We start from the raw sequence: 22,975 nt of genomic DNA, 5'->3' as shown, positions 1-22,975 counted from the left end.
GCATCTCCCACGCTCCCTTGTCTGACATTATTGCTGTGTTAGGAGGCAAAAAGAGGATAAAAATCTGCAGCAGCCCTGACGGAAGCAACAGTCGTCCATGGTGACCTGGTTGTTGCCAGTTTGAGAGTAGAGTCAGCTTAATGCCATTTGGATCACTGCTGACAGGTTTTTGGGCCAGCCAAGCATGGAGGCCACAGACAGAGACAGGCTGGGCTAGATGGTGTCCTGGCATCAGTGGCCACACAGTCTCAACACAGTCTCTATGTGATACTCAGAGGAAGGATGGAGGGTGATGGCAAAGGTGAGATGGTGCTGCAAAGCCATGAAGGACACTCATCTGTAAACAAAAGCTAGAAGTAGGCTGGTGGCCAGACTATATGTGATGAGATATGACTACCTCTGCACCAGCAAATCTGTTTTATGGTTGAGGGTCAGTAGTGTGAGGACACATGGAGAAGGCTCAGGTGTCTGAGTTAGCATCCAAGTTAGCTTCAGGTGCAGCCAATGCTTTCAGGACATCTGTTAACACAGCTGAGCCAAATTCTGGTAAGATGGGCATCATATTTGCCACCAACCTAGGAAGCCCCTGCTTTGGACCGTGACAAATTGTTAAGGGTTTGGGTTTTTGCTTCTGTAAGGCATGCTGGCAAGCTGTGGCAGGAGAAGGTGCTTTAATCCTGCCTGCACTGAACTAAACTCTGAATGAATTGATGAGTTGATTTGCTATCCTGTCTCATTCCAGCCACTGAGATTTTTCAGATCCCACAGCCAAATGAAGGGTCATTGCAATGATGGTGAGGGATAAGCCAGGACACCATGCTGCCATTGTTAGTATTCAACTGGAGTTGTGCAAGATCAGAACTCTAATCTCTTGTTCATGCAATTCAACTGTTGTAGGTTATCAGGGACTCAAGGTGACCCTTAAAGCAGGGAGGCCACGTGGGAGACTCTGCAGCTCTAAAGACCAAGACTAGTTGTGTTGCGCAGTGGAGCTGGTTGTACTTGTCCTGTAAGTCAGCATCAACACGTTTGGGAGGTCCAGTAAGTCCATGAGTCTCAGGAAGGAGAGAGAGGGGAAGCTCTGACCCCTATGTAATATAGGTAAAAACCCTGCTGTTGTTGGTGCTGTGCTGGCTGCTTTCCCCACTGAGCTGTCCTACCTCAACCCTCTATGGAGCAGCCACTCTTTCCTTACAACTAGGAGCCTCTTTTTGGCAGCCCCCTTTACAGCCTGGCTGTCATGTCTTGTCATCCCAAAGTCCCTTTACAATGGTCATGGATTTCCCTGGGAGAAATTCCCTGTATTTCTCCCCACACCCAACAGGAGTGTCAGCATCCACATAACTTCTTACGGCTCTGAGACTGCCTTCCGCTGGGAACCTGCCTGCACCAAAGTCCCTGGCACAGTTTGAGCTGCAGTTTTGTCTGATCCTTTTAAGAGTTGGGAATGGCTGTTTTGATGTCTGATGTCTATGAACATGAAAGGCTCCTTTCCTTCTAACTGTGTATTGGGCAGGGCAATGCCTGTCTCTCCTAATCAAAAATGTAATCAAAGATCGCACTTCTCGTAAAAAATGTATTAAAAAGAAGAAATGATGCAGCACATTTCTCTTGGCTTCGCTGCTGGTTTGCTCTGGTTTCTACTTCTGTGCTGCGCTCCCCTGCCTTTGACAAAAGAACCCCCACCTCAACTTTCCCCATGTCTTGAGAGGTTTAATTGCAAAACGTTGAGCTTTGAAAACAAAACAAACAAAAAAAGAAATCATTGTATTTGATTCAAGTGAGGTATCGATTGTCCTTGAGTTCCCACACCACAGATATTGGCAGCATCTTGTCAGAGCAAAGAGTGAGTAGAAGGATCGCAGCAAGGAAATAAATATTCCAACTGGAAGGAAAAGAAGCTGAGCCAGGAAAATAGCTGTGCCCAATTGCTCCCTCTCCCACAGCTGCATCTTAATAAATGGTCTGTTGACCTGACGTTAACGTTTCCAGTTTACAGTAAGCAGCATTTCCCTTAAACAAGATACTGATAAAGTGAAACAAGGGAATAGAGGGGGTGGAGAGCAGATTTGCAAAACATGCTGGAGTGAGAAAGTTGGAGCATACCGTGTGTGTCTCAGGAGTGGGAACATGCCTCAGTGTGTGAATAAATATATAATGTATAGACATATGCTCTCTCTTCTCAGAAACAGAGGCTTTTGAGTAGTTCCAGTTTGTGCTCCTTTTAGGAACACAGCAAAATAAAAGGCAGGGCGCTTGCGCAGAGATGGCAGAGGCTGCTGATGGAGAGATCATGGATGGGGGTTTGGATGGAGCATCCTTGCCCCCTAGAATGCCACCTGGTCATGGGGGGAGGTCTCGGGCGTCGCTCAGACCAATGTGCAGGGAGCAGCTGGCTGGAGAGACACAACGTGCTCAAGTTTGTTGATTTTCATCTCATAGACAATGGTTAATGCTTCCCTAATGGAGATCAGATTGTCACACGAATTCGGTTGAGAAGAAAGAGCAGGGGAAGAGGAATCAGATCAGTGTTAGCACAGAGTTATTTGTGAAATTAATTTTTGTATTGTTTTCCAAGAAGCCTGCACAGAGCTGTTGTCCTCTTTTTAATTCCCCTTCTGGCATTTGTTCCCCTTTTCACTGCCTCCACAATTCTCCCATTCAAGTGGCAAATGCTACCTCCAAAAGACCAGTGTAACATTAGCAGAAATTACAGGCAGCAGTGATTTCAATATTCAAATGGACATAGTATTTAGTAATAGACTGGGAGTTGTATAAATAGAGTATGAATGCCTGGTAATGAATCATATCAATAATTTTCACATACGGACTGTGCCTTACATTTCTCAAAGGCCTTTACAAATACCAATTGATTCTCACAGCATGCCTGCTTGGTGGAGGAGTTGTTATTAGTTCTAGTGGAGGGTGAGGATATTGAGATGCAGAGAAATGATGTTGCTTGTGTAGTTCATGCTGAGTCTCAAAGTGAGGAATAAAGTCAGAAGCTCCTGACTCCCTGGTCTTAATTTTGGGACTATGCAGCTCTGTGTGATTTCTTTGGCATGACTGGAAGTGGTGGTCCTCTTCCTGAGGAAGACAGTCTTTGTCAGACCTCCAAGTCTGGGGCTCACAGGATGGGGTTAGAGGCAGGAGTAATTAATACACTGGGAATGGCAGAACTGGTCTTGATAGTGCTGTGCCAAGTCAAGAGTAACATTCATGATCCACACTAGTAGGGGTTTGGAGGTTTTTTGACCTATGGAAACATGGTTTTCCATGCAGAAAAGTGGCAGATAATGCATACAAACTCCAGAAAGAGAGAGAGGCATCTTCAGTCCAGCTGTGCTTTGTAACTCTCACCCACCTCAGTCAAGGAGGGTAATAGCTGAAGAGTACCTGAAATACTGGAAGTCTCTATTCTAGCCTAGCATCCTTCTCAGCATTTCACTACATTCACCATTTCTGTTTTACTATTGCCCTTCTTAATTCTGCAGTAAATTGTTCCAGCCTTCAATGTCTCTCCTGGTGACCCAGCGATACAGTCAGTGATGGAGATCTTCTTCAGAGGAAAGAGGCAGGTTACATAGCACATGCCTCAAACAAGGCAAACCTAATTTATCTTTTGCCCTCATGTTATACTGAGTTCACCAAGGCTGACTCACTGCCCAGCAAAAGAGAACATGCTCTCAACTTGTATAAAAACATGTCATGACACTTCTAGCCTTTTTTTTTTCTTCCAGCACATCTTATTTTGACATCTTGCTTGGTGTTTTGAGTGACACTGTATACTGAGAAGTTGTCTTTAAGCTAGCAACAGTGGCACTTGGCTTTTTCTCCTGTGAGGTTACACCATTTCCAAACCCATCAGCCTGTTAAAAGTCTTTTGAATTGGCAGAACAACATGCACTGCACTGCACTGGTCTGTATTGAATTTCATCCACCGTAGCATTTCCCAATGACCCAAATTTCACAGGTCCTGCTGATCCCTCACAGTTCTCCCCACTCCTACTCACGTAAGTCATTTTCCATCTCAGAGTTTTTTTCTGTCTCCTAAGGCCGAAACCATTGATTCTTGTCACTGTCTTACCACTCTCCTCCACGGACCTCCATGGATGTGGACAGATGACTGAGGATAGAAGGATCACCCAAGTTCCTCTGGAGCTGAGAGGCAAAGGAGGACTGGGCAGCCCAAAGCAATGTATTTCCAGAGCTTAGGTGCTAAGCTCCAACCCAAGTTCAAGAAACTCTCTCCACTCTTCATACAGGGACCAGAGGCAGAAGGTGGCAACCTGAGACCCACAACCCAGAGTCAAATTTTGCACTTTAGACTTGTGGCCTTTGGAAAGCATGTGTGTATTTCTCAGGGCCATCCCACAGAGACAAATTTCAGTTCTCAAGCTTTAAGAACTGTTTTCACAAGCTTACTGAGCAACTTCATTATATTTCAGATGAGAGTTGGCCACATCCATTCTTTTTAATCTTTTCTTTTACCTGACCTCCTTATCAGCCTGTTACTTCAGCATGGACTTTTCCTTTCACTGACCAGCTTCCAGGATACATTAATACTGTTTCTTAGTGCTCTTTTCTTGTAGCTTTTTGATGGTCTATCTAAATAGTATTTTTAGCTTCATTAACTCAGAGAAGAATGTGTATATTTATGATGTCACGGGAACTTTCCTCTACACATAAGCTCTGCTCTTCCAGCCAGATTGTGTTCTATTCCTCTAGGCATTACCTCAAGTATTTCATTCCATGAACTGGGTCTAGCATGTTTTGGGAATAGATTTTTTTTTTCCTTTTTTAAGAAAAAGAAAGAAAAGGGAAAACATAGCAACGACAGCTTGGCAACAGCAGCTGCTGCACAAAAGAAAAATAGGCAAACAGACTTCCGAAACATGTATTCACTGTTAAGCTATTTTTACTGGCTGGTGTGTATGTGGGAGTATTATAACAAATTAAGTGAGAAAATAGCTTACAAATAATTCATAAGAAACTTTAGATGAGAATGTATCTTAATGACTTCAGTCTCCTAGCTAGCCCTCATGCTGCATGAATCTCCACATGCACAAATGTAAAGGTCACCTCTGATCTACACTATTTATATATTACAAATTCATCCATAGGCATGTATATAAAATTCCACACAAAAAATAATGTCAGTGGAGCATTAAGGTTAAGTAACTGGGCATTAAAAAGTAAAGATTGTGTATCTCTGGATGGTGACTTACGAATAAATCCATCTCATTGTGTCTGCCTCTGTACCTTAGCAGCAGAGGTTTCTTGATGTGTGGTTGCAGAGAGGCCCTCAGCCTGGGTGCTTCTGGAGGACTTGCAGGAGCTGTATGTGGTTCCTGGCTCTGCTGCTAACCTGCTATGAGGCTCTGGGCACTTTTTGGACTTGATCTTAAAGGTCTTTTCCAAGCATAATGATTCTATGATTTGCATCTGGGATCATGCTTCCCCATTCACCTTTTTGGTCTGTTTGGAGCACAGAGACGAGAACCTCCAGCATAGAAAACTGGTATTTACATCTTTGGGGAGAGCTTAGCTCCATGTGGGCCCACCTATGTGCTGAAAAGTGGCAAAATATTTAATAAAGAGAAGCATCTTCTTTGACCAGCCTGAGAAATGTTATGCTTCACCATCCCCTCCCCAAGATGCCCCACGCTCTCTGCAGACCAGTAAACTGTGGGAAGTCTTTAGCTAAATACAAAGTAATTCATTGAGAACTTGAGAGAAACAGCCTCAAAAGTGTTGATCTTCTTTACAGTTGCAGCCTGATCTGTTGTGCTGCGTGAGCCGTTTTTTTCTGTTCAGATGTGATCCATGGGAGACTGAAGGCAAACACAGTCTCTGAAGTCTCCTCCGCAGTCCTGATGCTTTTATTGGCACAGAGAGACACACAGCTCGGCTCTCTGCAGCCAAAGCTAGATACATTTGCCTTTCGAAACAACACAAATCTGTTTTCCTGGCTAAATAAAGTCATTTGCAGGGTCCTGTTGTGGGAAGGATGTGTCAGCATGTCCTGAATGGAGCAGTCATTAGGATGAATAGGTTGGTTGTTGGGCTGGAACTGCTCTCTGCACATTGAAGGGCCCTTCCCGAGACAGGCTGAGCCCTGGCTGGGGATGGCTGCTGCAGGTGCCTCTCCCCATCACTGCAGGCTTTATTCAGAGCATCCTCTTACCACTTTTGGGCTTTAGGAACGATGTATTGCAAAATGTTATTAATCCCATACCTCTCACATTCCCTTTGAGATGGTTCTGGTTTCTGCAGCAAAGGAGGCAAATGCCACTCTAGCACCAAGTCCTTTGCATGGTTCTGCATTGCCTTGCAGATGTAGGAAGTGCATTTCTTGTCTCTCCGTCTCAGGAAATGCTAGTGCTTCCCTGCCCTTCAGTGCTGTTATGAGCACTGACTAGCTAATGTTTTAAGTTCTCATTGCTGTAGACTTAACTTGTTCTGGAAAGTTTGATGTGTAACTGGTAGGGAAGGAGGTTGGTGAAGTTCTCCAGAGGACATCAGGAATGAGGAAGCAGCAGCTAAATTGGTTTGGTCCCCTCTGAGGCTGTTTTTTTCAAAGTTGTTTGAAAACAAGCAAGTGCAATGCGATGCTTAGAAGCACTTTATTTGTAAGGTTCTTTCTGGTTGAAAATTACTTCGTTTAAACTTTGTCTGTGAAACCTCCAAGGAAACTCATCTGCTGGTTTACTCATCTGCATCTTCTGCTTCCTATGTGTTTTTTACACAAGATGTAAGGATCTCATGTATGTTTATATATAGACACAAATAAGTATAACTTGAATTGTGAAATGCAGCTTGGTTGAGCAGGACAGAGGCCAGTGATTTAAAATAAACCTGACACCTTAGTCCAGACGTGCTCTGCATTATGGCATTTGTTGTTTGCCAAAGTGTTTTCCTGTGGCCTTCTGTAACATCTGAATATATATTAACACTGTTTCTACAATGTATTTAGAGCATAAGTAGCCTAGATCTCAGCCATTTGAAGAAATGCTTCTTGACTCTTTTGCTGTTTTGTTTGTATTTTTTGCCTGTGAAAACAATTCTCAAGAGCATTGTCAGGTGTATCATAGCAGGAACACCTCTGGGCGAACTGAGGAATGTGTGAAAGCAGGTTTCAAGTGCTTTTGTTTTCACACCATGTTTCAATTCTGTAGTGATAAATGTTTTCTGGAGTACAAACCTAGAGCCCCTCCCCTTGCAGGACTCACTCCTTTAAATGTAAAAAGGTATTTTTAAAAATCTCAGGGGTTTGCTTGCAGTCAGGCTGTGTCACTCTCAGCCAGTAACAGGGCTGATCAGCTGCGTGGCAAACAGCACAAAGTGGAAAGTGCTGTTGATCTTGGCGGCTGATGGCATTAGACAGGTAGGATTAGTACAAGGACCTATGGAAGAGAGGAAAGGCAATCACATAGCATGGGAAAAAAATGAGGTAGGAACAGATCCTTTAGGCAGTGCTGCATTGGCAATTGACCTGCAATTCAAGACAAGCCCAATATCCTCAACCAAAATTTTTCACCATACCCTCTAGGCTGTATGATGGGTGATTCCCAGGTCCTCCAGCAAGTGAGATGAATGCTGCTGAGTGCAGACAGCTGGGAAGAAGCATTTGGTGTCCCCTGAAAATCATCTTAATTCAGGGCAGTACTTTAACCTTGCAGGTGTGGGGGGAAGAAAAGGGTGTTCCCGCTCCTTGCATGCAGCGTCCTGGACCTTGCAGATAGAAGCAGCCTGTGTAAACACATGTCTAGCTCTAAAACCCTGTTTCATTGCATGCCTAACTAATGTGTGCTGCTTTCGACCAGATGCAGAGCATCTCACAGGCTGAGTGAATGTGAGACAGTGGCTTTATTGCTGCAGTGTTGTAACCACAAGCAGTCCAATTATTTCAAATGGGCCTCAGCCAGTATGTTCAGATTTGATTAAGAACTTTTTAAAAGATAAGAAGCATTTAGAGCTAAGGGCTGGCTCCAGCCTTAGTTATTTACATCAGGATGGGGGGAATAAAGTCTTTTATTAGTATCACTGTTTAAATATTTTGGCTCTCTATTCCAATATTGTGGCAAGAAGGAACCATATGTGTTCCTAGAAAGAGAGCTTAGTACAGCCGTTAATCAGGAGAGGATCTATTAATGTTCAGAATAATGAGCAAAACCAGCATGCACTGGAGAGACTAACACATATCTTTAGTCTGCAGTTTTCAAATGTTTGGAAAATGTTCTGTTCCTCCATCTTTCTAAAGCTGGTTTTCTGCCAAAAGAAGTTCTCTTCTGCTGTTAATTTTAGAAAGGTTAAATCTATTTACAAAAGCAAACATAAGCATGGAGTAATGAAAACCAGGAGGATGTGGGGAGTAACAGGCTCCCAGGCTGCAGAGTTCACTGCAGGAGCTGATCTGGCAGGGAAACTTGTAGGCATGTCCTTTTCTCAACATTATGCAGAGTGGGGGACGTGGTTGGAGGAGATAGGAAGCTCCAGTTCTTTGAGTTGGCCTTTGCTGTCTGACTCCCCACTACCGCCTTGCTCCAGAGGTCAATGCATGGCATATGTGGATGTCTGTAGGTTGCTGTTGGGTTTTGGAGAAGATTGCCCAAAGACTTGGCACAGGAAAAGGGCAAATTTTAAAGAGCTCAAGAGTGGGAGAGATTGCTGGTTGAGCAGCTTGGTTGCCTCGAGGTCATTGCTAATTAGCAGCATCTTGCCTAAAGAAGTGAACATTACATTTTAATGCTGCTATGAAAACCAATCACACTGTCTCCCCTTTGCATCCCATGCTACTGCCTGCTTTGTTGTGGCATCTGCAGCAAGCTACACAAGGGAAGAAAGCCCTCTTAAAGGATGTGGAAGGATGCTAAAGTGGTAGCAGAGCTCAGATGAGAGAGGCTGGAGCATGACAGCTGTTACTGGATCATGCAAAAAGCCTGCCAGCAAAAATGCATCAATTTGTGTGATATCCGGGTGTCTTGTCTTCTGTTTTCATAATTGCATACATGGTGTCTGCATAAATCTTTCCCCCCTACACACCTCCAGCGAAAGGAGCTGAGTGGCGGATGGCAGCACATCAGGGAGAGAGCACCAGCAGGAAGAGACAACCAGTCAGATGTGTGTCAGATGGGGAGGGCCAGGGCCTGGGGCAGATTCCTTGGAGGATGCTTGAACATGGTGCATTCACTAAATAGAAAACCTCTCCTTTTCCCTACGGGAAGAGGAGCATGTTCATCCAGACATGAGAACCAGCAGTCCTGTCTTGCCATGTTCTTCAGGAGGTTAGTGCCAAATGACAGCACAGGCGGCAACAGCAGAAGCTTTCAGCAAATGCACCATAGCCCAAAGGTCTGAGTGTCCCCTCAAGGGACAGGGTGGAATTTCTTTTCCTTTTTCACTGAGTACTGAAATCTTTCTATTTATTCACTCCTTAGCTGCAACCTCTGTCTCTTCAGCTGTGGACTTCCTTCTGATGGTGAGAGCAGATCTGGTCAAGGAGAGAGTCCTGTGACTCTCTGTTTCACACTGAGTTTAGCATTAAAGCCCATTCTGTGAAAGCAGAATATACATAACCTGCACAGTTTTGGTCTTCAGGTTTTCATGTCTGTGGACTACTAGTGTGGTTGAGTAACTCCACCAACAGAGCTACTGGTAACCTCCAGCTCAATGCACTTAAACGTCTTGTAAGCTGAGAAAGAAATGGTGACGTGTGTGAAATGGTGACATCTTGTCTCCCAGTATAAATCTTGACTTGTGGCTATAGATGTAGTCTGAGAAATGTGCCTCCAACCACAGGGGGGTTGTGAGCTGCAGGGTTAAAACTCATTCTTGAAGACACAAGAAAAATGTTTTGCCTGTTTGAAATCAACTTTCCTTCTTTGACTTTCTGGGTAGTGACAGCTCATGCTCACTTTGGTCCTGTTGACAGTCTTGCTGATGACAGCGATTTCAAATGAAGAAAACCAAAGAAAATGTGAGATAGCAAAAAAAGCAAGAGCAATAAAAGTGCCTTCCTCAAATCACGCTAAGAGTGTGAAAATTTGGTTATAGATGTTGTAACAGCAACTGATGTTATTTCCAAAGCCAGCACTGAATTTCTACTTTGGTAGATCATAACTATAAGCAAGTCACACAGTCCCATAGGAAGACGTTATTATTGATCAGTTCTCCTTTCTCTGAGCTGAGCAGTGGCTTCAATCCCCATAGTACGGAGTGTAAGGCAGAGCACTGCTCTGTGCAGAGGTGACTAATACGTGTCACCAATTTCCTTGATGTAAGGCTTAAACCTGCGTTTTAGCCTGGGGTGCCAGATTAAGACAAACAAGAGCTAGGAGATCATAATGAATAAAGATGGTGAGAATTTCATCTGTAATCGAGATCAGGTCCATCTGTTACTCCTTCCCCCACAAGCCTTGCAAACTCAATGAGCCGGGAACAGACATGCTCCATATACTGTCCCATCCCAGCCACGTATCTGAGGTATAATTGTCTGCTTGTCATTAGGTTTATCACTTATGGTCTCTTGAGCCATTACTGGTCACAAGATCATCTTGTTCTTTAGCCTTCCTTCCGCTCTGCTCATGACAAGACTTCCAGAAGGATGCCAAAAAGACGAGGAGGATAAATGTGTTAATCACACACTGGTGTCTGCTCTATGGCAGAGTAGCAGTAGCTCCAGTGAGACATGCCTCACAGATGTGTGTAATCTGCTCAGCTGTTCCCAGCCTCATGCGCTCACCCTCCATCTCTTGCAAAACTAGATGTCCAGCTCCCAAACAAGAGTGTTCTTTTCCAGTTGTCAGCTGGTGCGTCCTGAAGTCTGTATGACCTATTTGCACCCTGCACCACATGCAGGCACTTTGGCTAGGCTAATGCAGGAAAGCATTGGGCTTTCCTGCTTATTTGCTCTAATCTGGAGAAGGGAAAGCAGAAGGGAAAGATGAGAAGCTGCTAAGCAGAGGAACGGCACATGCCTGGCATGACTCAGTGAGTGGTGAAGGCTCCAGAAAGTTCTGCCTGTTGGGCAGAGGTGCTTCACTCTGGGGAGCGAGCACCTATCTCCTAGGCAGCATGGCAGCTTGCAAGAAGTTGCCATCAAAATTCACCATGGTTCCAGCCATCTCTCATTGACACAGGGTTTTGCAAACTTGACTGCTCCTGTTCTCTTACAGACCTCTTGCTCACAGCTGCAGTTCACAAGTGGAGTACCTCCCCATGTTGGGGACCAGGCCATCTCAACTGAAGCCCACACAGATTGTTTTTTTGCATTTCTCTCACAGGAGAGATGTTTCACATATTTCATGTTCACATGATGTTTCTTGTGTTCCAGAAAGTCCCTGTTCTTGGTTCTCTGCTCCTCTGTTGCTTCCAGCTCTCCTCCTAGCAAGGGAGTTGGAGAGGAATGTGATAAGCAACTAGTTGGTTAATGAGAGGAGTTGCCTGTCTCAGTGAGAGATTCTTGTGCACTGGGTTTATTTGCCAGTCCCTGATATCTCTCTCAAGTTGTCTCCCTGCTTCTGGCTCTCCTGGGAGACAAGTTTGGGACTAGTTTTGAGTTTCACCTGCCTTTCCCTTTGTGCCAAGCCACCACATTCATTTGGGCCAGGCATGGACCAGAAACTGCCTCTGGATGGCAGGGCTGGAGAGCTACATGAGGCTGTGACTTCTCTGGGGAAACAGAACTTCCATAACACCCAGTCCCCAGCATCGCAGACTGCAACCACAGAGTCATTTCAGAGGAAGTAACGGGAGATTTTTCTCTCCCTAATTTATGCCTCTCCTGCATATGGAGCCGCTAATGTTTCAGACAGATGGGTCGGCATTTTACTAGACAGAACACATGGGCTAGATGTTGTTAATGCTTGTTAGCGACTCACTGTGCAGCTTGACCGGTCCAATACGGTCACCTCACAGATGGTTGGAAAGCTGCAGCTGAGTGCTGGAGCAGCCCAGCTCTGCAGCGTGTGGCTGTGACAGCAGTTGGGGTAACGTGCATTTGACTGCCGCTTCTGAAGGGCTTCACTGTAGGTCAGAGATACCTGTGGCTCAGGGATCAGCATGGCTTCCCTGTATGGCAAGGAAAGACACTGATTTGATCCTGAGCCTTTTATTGAGGTTTTGGATTTATAGCTTAATTCCATAGTTTGGGTTTTTATAGGATAGGGTTAGAAAAACTCTGTGAGCCCTGTGCCTTGCTCTCATCCACACTTCTTCATGGTTGACATTTATAAACATATTTGGCTGGTGAACACTGGTGAACATCCTGAGGCCTGTTAAAAAGTTATGACTTATAATCTCAAGCTCTGACTTACAGCCTACAGCTAGTGTTAGTTTAGAGTGGGCATCCCATGCAATTTCCTTTCTCAGTGATATGAACAGTCTGCTATGATTTGCTCTCACCAGTCTTCTATTCAGCTGAACCATTTCTAGGTGTCACCTCAACAAATTTCCCCAGGGTGAACTTCCATAGTTTGGAGGTCGCCATCAGTATCTGTAGATGCAAAAGCAGATGCAACAGGTGAATCATCAATGTTACCATCTTTCCTCTTTGACTATGCCGATGTTGAGTTCACAGCACAATGGTGTGAGGCTGAATGCATCGTACAGATGAGATGGGAAACTTTAGTTTCACCACTTGTCCTTTAGAACTCTCAAAGCACTTTTGGAAAATGCATGGATATTAAACCACACTGAGCAGTAGTTCTTCAAACCTATGATTTAAATTGGATATATTTGTCTCTGTCTGTGCTGAACTGTTGAGTAACGTTAATGCACCCTGATAATAGCTGTCACATTTTACCCCCGGGGTTGTTCCTCAGTGATAGGTGAAATCACAGCAGTTCAAAGACCTGTCTTCCAGGATGAAAAGCTGTATAGGAATATTCAGATATAAAATAGTAATAGTATGAATCAAAAATATGCTTCCCTTATTTTAAAGCCTTTGATCTTATTTTTATGGCATCGCATTTGACAGTCTAAAGGGCATTAACCTGTTGGAGAAGCCTTTTGAGAGAAGATGCTGACTTGCCCTCCGCTGCGCAGAGCACTGTCCCCCAGGATTAACACCGAGCAATTTCCCCTATCGAGAGGGCTACAGGCCCTTCTGTGCACATCCCTGCTCTTTTCTACATATTTCATATTCAACATGAGGTGCAGGAGAGCTCACGTAGATCAAAACGAGTAGCTACAGGGAGAAAATCACTGCTGTGCAGTAGGCCCCGCTCTTGTGTTTCTTCGCTGCTGAGCTGGTGCAGCATCCAGGGCCCCATCGCTTCTGTCACTCAGGTGCATAGTGCCTGGGCTATGTTTCTGATTAAGATGGAAGGATACGAGATGACCTCTTGCGCGAAAGACGTTGTGGGGTTGTGGTTCATCTCAGTGTTGAATAATAAGAAAGAGAAAGGAAATGTTTGCTATAAATCTTAGTGCATGCAGGGCTGTTTCTCACTTATCCCGCCCCAGCTTTCAATTTTCTTCTTGGCATTGCCAGGCGCTTGCTTTTCTTTGCTCAGCAGCTAAAAGCAGCTTTTTCATTACATTTCCTGGAAGGCCCTTTACAGGCATCCATCCCTCTCTGCCTCATAAATTCACTTTATATAGCAAGCCAGCGACACAGAGGTCAGAGGTCTTGGCAAGAAGCAATTATTATAAAGAAGTACTCTTCCTCTTTCGGGTTACAGAGGATATTAAAGGGGGAAAAACTTGACTGCAGACAAGGCATGGTCATTTGTGAAAGGTAGGTGACTTGATTGATGAAGAGCTGCACATCTTGCAAGAGCTACCTTGGACAGACATCCTGTCAGGCCAGCTGAAACCTGGCCATTACCAGGAAAAAAGAAGAAGGAAACCGGTAAACAGTTTGCTAAATAACCTCATAAGTATTTCCAGCCATAAGCACATCTTGTGGTACAATTTGCTTTTTTTTCGTTGTTTTTTTAATATTTCTGTAATTTTAAATGAACAGCCTCTAATTAAAGTGATTTAATGGCTACCTGGGGACCTGGTATTTGAGCAGTGCATGATGCTTAGGAGAGATTGATTGGTGAGGCGTAACTCAGTTGGGGGATGTTGATAATGATATCATCACCCAAGAGAGCCAAGTTGGAGCAATTAAATCTCAGAACCTCGTGTTTGGGTTGTTATAACTTCAGCAGACAGTTTCCACATGTACACACACACACACAGAGGTTTTCCCTGGGTATTTTCTGGGCACCTCAGTTTTTTGTCTGTCTCTGTGCTTGGTGGGCTGCCCTGCGTGTGTGCCTGTCCAGAGCAACCCACAGTGGGGACTGATCAGCTTTGCAGACCTAGGAGTGGGTGCCAGCCCACTTGGCATCAACACTTCCCCCCCTCAACATCTGCACGTGGACAAGGCAGCCTTTGACATTTAGAAAAATCTCAGCATCCAAAGCAAGAGGCAGAAACAAAAGGATTTTCTCATTTAAAGGTCAGAGGCGGCAGCTTCTTAAAAGATATTTTCAAATAAGTTTGTTGGGCTGTGACAGGGTTTGTATGTATTAATGGGTGCCAAGGTAGGTGGTGGATGCTGCAGGGAAGGTGGAAGAGGGAGGCAAGGGACCGTCAGGACCACCAATGTGCCCAAGGCACTTGGTGGCAGAGGCTCCGTGGGCACACCAGTGTGTGATAGTGCTGTGAAGGTTTCAGGAGGTGACCAGACAGCACAGCCAACCCTGAGGAGTTCTGCTGATGGGGGAAGGTGTTGAGGAAGAGTGAGTGACTGTTCTGCTTGAAAAGGAGGTCTGAGGGATTTGAATGATGAAGGCAAATTGTCAAAGGGATCAGTCTGGTGGCGAGATGTGCATAACCCATGTCAAAGTAGGCTTGAAGGTGGGGTGGGGAACACAGAGACAAGGGAAATGACAGTAAGAACTGGGGCAGTGAGAGAAGAGCATGGCCATGGCATGGTCCTTAACATCAGAGGCCCATGGACCCGTACAGAGCAGGGAGCAGCTCTGCATGAAGTGTTGGCTGTGAACTGTGGTGCTTCTTCCCTCAGCGTGCACGGGGCTGTTTGTGTGTGCAGTCAGAGCAGCTGTGCATAGGGATGCATGGACAGTGATTAATAGAAGGAACATAGCAGATGAGATGGAGCCTCCACGATACGTTTGCTGGGTAAATGTCACTAAGCAATGATTCACTTGCTCGTTTTGACCCCTCATACATCTTAGCCTTGAAAAGTACCATCTACCATAGAGCATGGCTGAGCGGCATCTGCAAAGCAAAGACTTGTGACTGTGCCAAGGGGTGGAAAGCCACTCTGGCAGCCCTGCCAAAGTCACAGATTTCACCTTTCCTCACACAGAGGAGGTGTTTGAACTGAGATTCCCAAGCTGAGCCACGGCTCTCTTGCTTGCTGTGCCTGGTACAAAGTTCCACCATCACCGTTGTCAGCATTTGGATGCTCATCACTTGGGTGTGTGAAGATGCAGGAGTGCATGTCCTGCATGGATGAAACCATGAAGGCAGTTGCGCTTTCTCAGTGTAGAAATCAGACATATAATATCTCCACTTTATGCTAAAATCATACAACAGCCCAAGTTGGAATGGATCTTGGGAGATTATCTGGTTCAGCCTTTCATGGGAAAGGGAGCCTAGATGAGATTATCAGAAGCCCCTTTCTGCATTTTTCCATGTTTCTGCCCCACGTTGTCTCATGATACTACATCCCCATGTCAGCTTTCTTCTTGTCACATGTGACCACCCTCATTTCAAATCTTATTCCAGAGTCTGAAAGTCTACAGAATGTTGAGTCTCATGTTCAACCAATATTTTTCAAGAAGCATCCTTTGTGTGGTAAAGTCACACTGCATGACAGCTTATAGCTTTTGGAGACAGAATTAGGGAATCCATCGTTTTTAGCTACCAAAATATGTCAGAGAGAAAAGTAAAAATTGGCGTCTGTAGTCTGGAGTGTGCTTCTGAACTATATATTAGCTTATAAGTGACGAAGGAGACCCTGTCAAACTTTTGACACAGCTGCCTCTCAGCTGGTGGAACAAGCAGAGAAATAAATGCTAGGACTTGGCTTTCAGGGCAGTGTTTCTGTGCAACAGCAGCATGGGGGCAAAGAGCCAGCTTACCAGAATCAGTGCTGTCAGAAGCCCTATATATGTTAGGCTGAAGCAACAGCAGTTGAGAGACCTGCGTTACCAGCCTGGCCCAGCCATCTACAGGTCCATCCCCCCAGCAGGGACTTTTGGCAATGCCTATTTCTCCTCTGCATTGTCTGTTCCTTGCTGAGATGGTCCCTGTTGGAGAGAACTTGCTTTTCTACCATGCTGGGGGTTATTTCAGAGGCTTTTATATGTATATCTAAACTATAAAGCTTTGAATAATTTACCAATTTCCAGGGTTAAGAGGAAGATTTATGATGTTTCCTTCTGGCAGGCGGCAGCTGATCTTGATTCTCATGGAAAAACAATTGTACTAACAGCTCGTTTCTCCAAGCAGATCCAGGAGCAGCTACTGCCAGTTTATGTCACCATGTGGTAAATAGACCCATCTTCTTTGTGTTTTACAGCCGAGTGCAATCTGCCCGCTGATCTGATTGCTCTACAGGGTAGCACGGCCTGCAAGGAGAAAAATGGGGTGTTGTCACCCTTGAGCTCTGTGGCAGGAGTCTCATCCCTCCACCAGCAGAACCAGGAGGGCAAAGATGGATCTCCGTTGCTTTTCTAGAAAAGGTCCCGATAGGCCTTAAATCAGACTGAACTTGCAACAGAGCTTAGCAAAAGCTGGAATCTTTCCTTTTGCAAGTATTTGAGATCTGAATAAAACATAACATAGACTTGAATCTCAGTAGTTTAGTAAGCCTGGCAGATTTTTTTTTCATGAGTTATAAGAAACCAATATAGGTCTATGTAAAGAGTACTTGTGAGATTATATTCTCATAGTACCTTGCTTCAGCATCCTGGGCTGCTCTGTGCTCAGGGAGACTGGGGTTGTGGGGGACATATTTACGTCTGTACTGAAGTGCTGCACTTGACTGGCTCAGCACTGTGGGATTTGGGGAATGGAGTGTGATGGTGGTCCCCAAAGTCTCCTCTTGCATTGACTCCTCTGCACATTGACTAGAGGGCAGGTGGGGATTCTCACAGGCCCAGCTTTTCATTCAGCCCCATCTGTTTGGTTATACTCTGAGTCTGGATACTTTTTCTTTCAGAGTTGTCTTTAAAAGCAACAACACGCTATAGTAATGTAGTTCTGAGTAAGACATGTCAATAGTGTTGGGCACGGAGCAGTTAGGGCTGGATTTGATTATGCTCTTGTATAATCAAATCTCTCTTGCCCCATTCCCACTCAGGGACTCATCAATAAGTACCTAAAGGGTGGATATCAAAAGGATGGGGCAACAATTTTTCTATAGTGCCCAGTGACAGGACAAAGGGAAATGGACATAAGCTAGAACACAAAAAGTTCCACTTAAACGCAAGGAAAAACTTCTTTGCTGTTCAGGTGAGGGAGCCCTGGCACAGGCTGCCCAGGGAGAATGTGCGGTCTCTTTCTTTGGAAGTTTTCCAAACTCACCTGGACAGGTTGCCATGCAACCCGATCAAAGTGAACCTGGTTTAGCAGGGGGCTGGACTGGATGATGTCTAGAGGTCCCTTTCAATCCCTACTGTTCTATGATTCTATGGTTCTGTGACTGTCCCTGTGGACCCATGATGCTTGTTTAGGTTGCTCTGCTGGGCATTTCCTACCTGAATGGGCTTGGGTGGCTTTTGGCTTCATCTAAACTTGGAGTTTCTAGGGATGTATCATCAGGGTGAATGGCAACTGGATTACATGGAGCATCATATGAATAGTTGGTATGCGCTGTCACCTGCAAGCTCTTGTTAGCAGGGGTTGTGACCAGCAATTTTTCTTTGAGGGTGGTTGATACTTCTTTTTAATTAAAGAAAGGAAAATGATTAGAAATAAGTGGAGGGCATCCTAGCTCTGACTGTGAAGAACAGGAGTCGAGCACCCTTACAGCTCTGAAATTTCATCTGCCTGTTTCATAAATCCAGTTTTCAGAGATGGAGCTGCAGGTATGCTCTGCATTGATCCAAACCAGCATGAAACAACCAGAGCCTGCAGCCTTCATTCAGCAGAGCATCCCCTCCTGTGTCACCCTGCTCAGTGCTCCTGCATGGCCCCTGCCCAGTGGTGGGCCCCCGCTCACTCCCGCTCCCACGCCACCCCTCCCCGTGCTCCCTGCTCTGCCTCTGCCTCACCGAGTGCATTGAGCAGGGTGCAGGCTGGTCTTTGAAAAGAAACCCTGTCAATTATTCAGAACATAGTGCTATTATTTCATATAATCACTTCATTTACAAAGCACATGCTGCAAAGGTACTCCCGCTGTGGAACTCAAAGCAACAGATCTGTCGATATATCCTGGTCTATACTACACGATGAACAAATGGGTGAAGGAAAAAAAGAGAAGAGTAAAAACAAATAATAAGGAAGGTAACAATGACAGCAATTTTAATACACTCCTAGGGAAAAAAACCAACAAAGTTCTATATTTTTTTAAAAGCAGTGTGAGATTGAATGAACTGAGCTGCAAGTGCATCCTTCCTCAATATTAGCATGTGAACATCTGGCAGAGGAACAATTGCCTTTTTTCCAGGTGGCTGCCTTCTCTCCTTGTTCCTGCTACAGAAAAGATCATAAGAAATCTGGGATTTGGAGGCTTTGGCCTTTGTTTTTTTAGTTATTATTATTGGTTTTTTGAGTTCTCAGGGAGATGGAGGCCCTGGGGTGGGAGGACAGTGCCTCCCCAAACCAACAATTGAGAGAAACCACAGTCCCACTGAACTCAGTGGGAAATAAGTCTTCTCAGAAGCATGTATTTGTTCGCAGAACTTTCTGTAAATGTTGTTTTTATTCTTCAACTGAAGGAGGAAACTTCAGCTTTGAAGAATAGTAGGGAGAAATTACCATTAATCTCACCAAAAAAAAAAAAGAGAAGAAATTATTCAAATATAACCTTCACCCACGACAATAGCAAGCTCAAAGTAGAGAGGAGATTTAAAACATTTATGTTACTCCATTTCCAAGATCATAAAACACAAGCAAATGGTCTGGCACTGGATGCTAAATTTCTTAAGGAACTTGCTTTAATTAATTAAACTAGTAAACCAATTAATGGATTTACTTGTAAATTCTTAGAAAATTAATTCTGTGCCCAAAGAGTGTTTTAAATCTGCGGAGGAGGCAGTGTGTGTTTCATACAGAGCTTGAATTCCCATTTAGATGAATCCAATTCAGAGCTGACTTTGGAGGCAAAGCGATGCATTCATAATACTCAGACCTCCCTCTGAAACCAGCGCTTCCCATCAGCCAGATCCAAGGGGGACTTGCAAAACAAAACCTGGGCTGCTCTCACAGCACCAGCCCCTTTACTGGCTCCTGGCTATGCTACAGCCTCATGTGGCACCTCTGGCTTTACATGGGCTGGGGATGTACGTCCCTCCCTGTGCCTGCAGCTGCCTCCATCATCTGCCATCTTTACCCTCTTCCTACTCAGCCTCTTCGATCTGACCCGGCAGGACCTCAGGTGTGCTGAAAGCAAGTCAGGTACCTCCAGTGAGCAGCAGATTAAAGCTCTGCCATCCTTCAGAGCTGCTGAAAAACAAAACAACTAAGCCAAAGTGAGGGAGATTTGAACAAGAGTTAATTTACTTTTCCATGCAGAATCCTTGTTTAGATTCCCTTCCTGGCTCAGGGGTGATGGGGGCATCCTCAGTACCATATGCTCTTCACAATCCAAAGTGACACATACATGAAAAGTTCATCATCAAATGTGCCCAGGCTCCTGCGAACATGAAAACAGAAACAAGCAGATTCCCTGGGGCCCTCGGTGGTTATCACTTCCCTTCTCTCCTAGGAGGTGAAGCCATGTTTTTCCCTTTGTCTGGCAATCCTCTGCCCTGGCTCTTGCCACCTTTTGATTGAGATGGGGGTCTGCCTTGTTCCTGCACATCCCAGGGGGATGCCAGCACAGCCTGTGCTGCCCAACTTGTCTCCAAGAGGAAGCAGAGTTGCAGAGCAATTAGGAATGGGAGTATTTTGAAGAGGAAAATGGCAGGGGGGAAAATTAACATTTGTGCTGTGATATTTTTGCTGTTTATTAATAAACAAGCCACTTTCATGCCTTTGGAGGCAGGAGAGGCTTCAAGCATTCCTCTTGCATTTAGCTTTTTTTCACTTGTTTTATATGTTGCAGGAGATTTGTAGTGTCTTCCCACATTTTGAGCTTCCTTATTTTCATGAGAGCATCTCTGGAATAATTCCTTTGGAGCTCTTGGCTGTGTGCTGCTGGGCTGATTTAAACATCCAGAAACATCTCAGGGATTCAGAGCAGATCAGCAGCTCATTGGGAGGGAGTTGTGTTAATTAGGAACAGGTCTACTTCCTCCTACAGAAGCGGAATGACTTCAGGGATAAGTGTTTTCATGGAGAGAAAGCCCTTGTGCATAGCTCCTGCCAGCTGAGAGCTGGGTGGTGACACCGGTGTGGGCACACACCAGCGATATGGCCTGTCCACTGTGCAGCCTCTTTCCAGGGTGGTTGAACCTCTTGTCTCCCAGTCACTCTGCTTGTCACTGGGGGAGGCAGGTGAGGGCATTGGAAACACACAGCTCAGTAACAGCCCAGTTAGGCCCTGTGCCCCACAGCCAGGCTGCAGCAGAGGACGTGTCTTGCATCACAGGCAGATCCATGCCAAGGAGGCTTCAGGGCAGCCCCGTGAGCCCTGCACTGCAGCACAGGACGTGAGGTAAAACCCTCCTTTATTAACGGCCTTGTTCTTCTTTTCCCTCAGGCCTCCAGCTCCTCTGGTGGAAAAATGCAGCTTCTGGAAACCGAGTTCTCACGCACCATCCGGGAGCTCATCGAGCTGCACCTGCTTCGCCAGGACAGCATCCCAGCCTTCCTCAGTGCCCTCACCCTCGACCTCTTCAGCCGCCAGACCATTGTTTAGCGTCCTGCCAAAGCCATCAGCCAGGCATCGAGCGCCCCTGGGCAGGACATTTGAGGTAGCGAGGACAAATTTTACCCTCCCACCCTTAGTTTGCGGTATTGGGTTGCTTCTGTTTTGCAGAGAATTCCTTCTTCTCCCTTCTTTCATGCTGATTCCCAAATCCCACCAATTCCTCAGGAAAACATCATTTCCCTCCTGTGGGAGGGGGAGTGTGACTCCATCCCAAGGCTCTCCTATGCCAAGACCCAGTCCCTGCCTTTGAATGAGTGAATGTGTTCATCACTGCCCAGGCTGTCTCAGCATCTCTCTGAGAATATGGTAGGAACTGCTGATTTAAGGAGCCACAGCATCACTGTTCATAGCTTTTCCCAAAAGGAGCCCCCAAATCTGGGCCCCAGCAGTGAGGAGGGTGGTGCTTCCTGGTCCCATGCTTGTCCTCCCCCAGTGGGAGCCAAGAGCATGGTCTCTGAATAGAAAGGGACCAGGGGAAGCACCAGTCATGAATAGCAGGTTCTTTGTGGATATCTCCTGCTCTTGTAAACAGCTCATCACTCAACAAGGTGGGAATTATTTCCAAAATATTGAGTTCCCTGAGTCTGCCATCCCTCAGCAGATGAGCACAAGCATACATGGCCATCTGAAGTCTCTGTTCCTGCATTGACACCTCTGTGTTGTGTGGTTTGCTCAGATGTTATTGGTGAGCTCTCTGAGATTCTTGGGCACTTGGTTATCTCAGGACGGCAGAAGGTAGGAGGGAGCAATTTGGGATGTGCTCACTGCTGATGGCTTTAGCTGGCTGCCTGCTCACCTTGTTGGGATCTCCCTCCTCTCCTCTGAGGAGGATGATGCAGCACCCCCTGAAGTCTAATATTTTGTGTTACAATGAATATTGTTCTTGTCATTAAGAATAAAGTGTCATTTCCGAAACTGCATGCGTGACTCCTTTATTTGGGATGTGTGCTGTGCTCCCTCTGTGCTCTCCCACATGTACAGCATGATAACGAATCATCCATCTGATGCTGGCACTGCTTTGAGGAGAGAGGACATCATTATCTCCATTTTTCCAGGCAAGTCTGTTTCATGCTGTAAACCACATTAGTTTGTTATGAATTTCTGTGTGTATTGATTTCCTCTTGATATCAGCAGGAACAAACCTCTCAAGCTTGGAGAGAAGGTAACAGTAAGCAGGCTAGAATGTTAGTTTAAATGCTGACAGTGGCTGCAGGGTTGGCCATGCATGCTGAGGTCACTCTGGGATATATCCAAGTGTTTACAGGCACAGGAAATGTAGAAAAATGTGCCTTTACTGTAATGCTGAGGGAGCCCTGGCACAGGCTGCCCATGGAGGGTGTGGAATCTCCTTCTCTGGAGGTTTCCAAACCCACCTGGACACATTCCTTTGTGACCTGATGGAGGTGAACCTGCTTTAGCAGGGGGATTGGACTGGATGATCTCTAGAAGTGCCTTCCAGCTGCTACCATTCTATGATTCTATGAATTTCGTGTACTTAGGGAAATGGCTTAGTGGGTGATAGGGCTAGGACAAAGGTTGGAGTAGATGACTCGAAAGGTCTATTCCAGCTGAAACTATTCTATGATTCTATGAAAATAACCACTGCAGACCTAACTGATCCAAGGTGGAGGGACAAGGTGTGCTCTGGGGAGGCTGCAGGCCCCATGTCCCCGACCCTCCTCTCCGCAGGGTTTGCAAGGAAGTGCAACAGCAAAAGTTTGGCATTTTCTGCGTGAAGAAGTACTGGTGGAAGACAAATTGCCTGGTGTGCTGTGCTGTGCTGTGCCAGAGGAAGGCTGCCTGATTCGTATGCACGACGTGGCTCCAAGAATCGCCTTCCTCAGTCATGGGGAAAATGAATGGTGACGTCAGCAGCGTGCGGCTGCTCCGCAGCACAAGAGCGGATCCGGGCTGATGGGGGAAGTTTTTTTCTCCTTGCTCCTTGCAGGAGAAATGAAGTAATTAATAAGT

General features: G+C 45.6%; 1 protein-coding gene across 1 annotated transcript in view; it reads left to right on the top strand.

Annotated features, from left to right (window-relative positions):
- MAD1L1 (mitotic arrest deficient 1 like 1) overlaps positions 1-21,861 on the top strand; it is a 374,437-nt gene extending 352,576 nt beyond the window's left edge. The window contains exon 18 of the mRNA XM_061992527.1: positions 20,834-21,861. Within this exon, the coding sequence (XP_061848511.1) occupies positions 20,834-20,992 (159 nt within the window). The 3' untranslated portion in view covers positions 20,993-21,861. The remainder of the gene's footprint in view (positions 1-20,833) is intronic.
- Positions 21,862-22,975: the final 1,114 nt, after the last annotated feature.

Source organism: Colius striatus, chromosome 3 (assembly GCF_028858725.1).
Source record: "Colius striatus isolate bColStr4 chromosome 3, bColStr4.1.hap1, whole genome shotgun sequence".
In the NCBI taxonomy this organism is placed as follows: domain Eukaryota; kingdom Metazoa; phylum Chordata; class Aves; order Coliiformes; family Coliidae; genus Colius; species Colius striatus.
The sequence above is the reverse complement of the archived record's forward strand: the minus strand, read 5'-3'. Positions and strand labels throughout refer to the sequence as shown.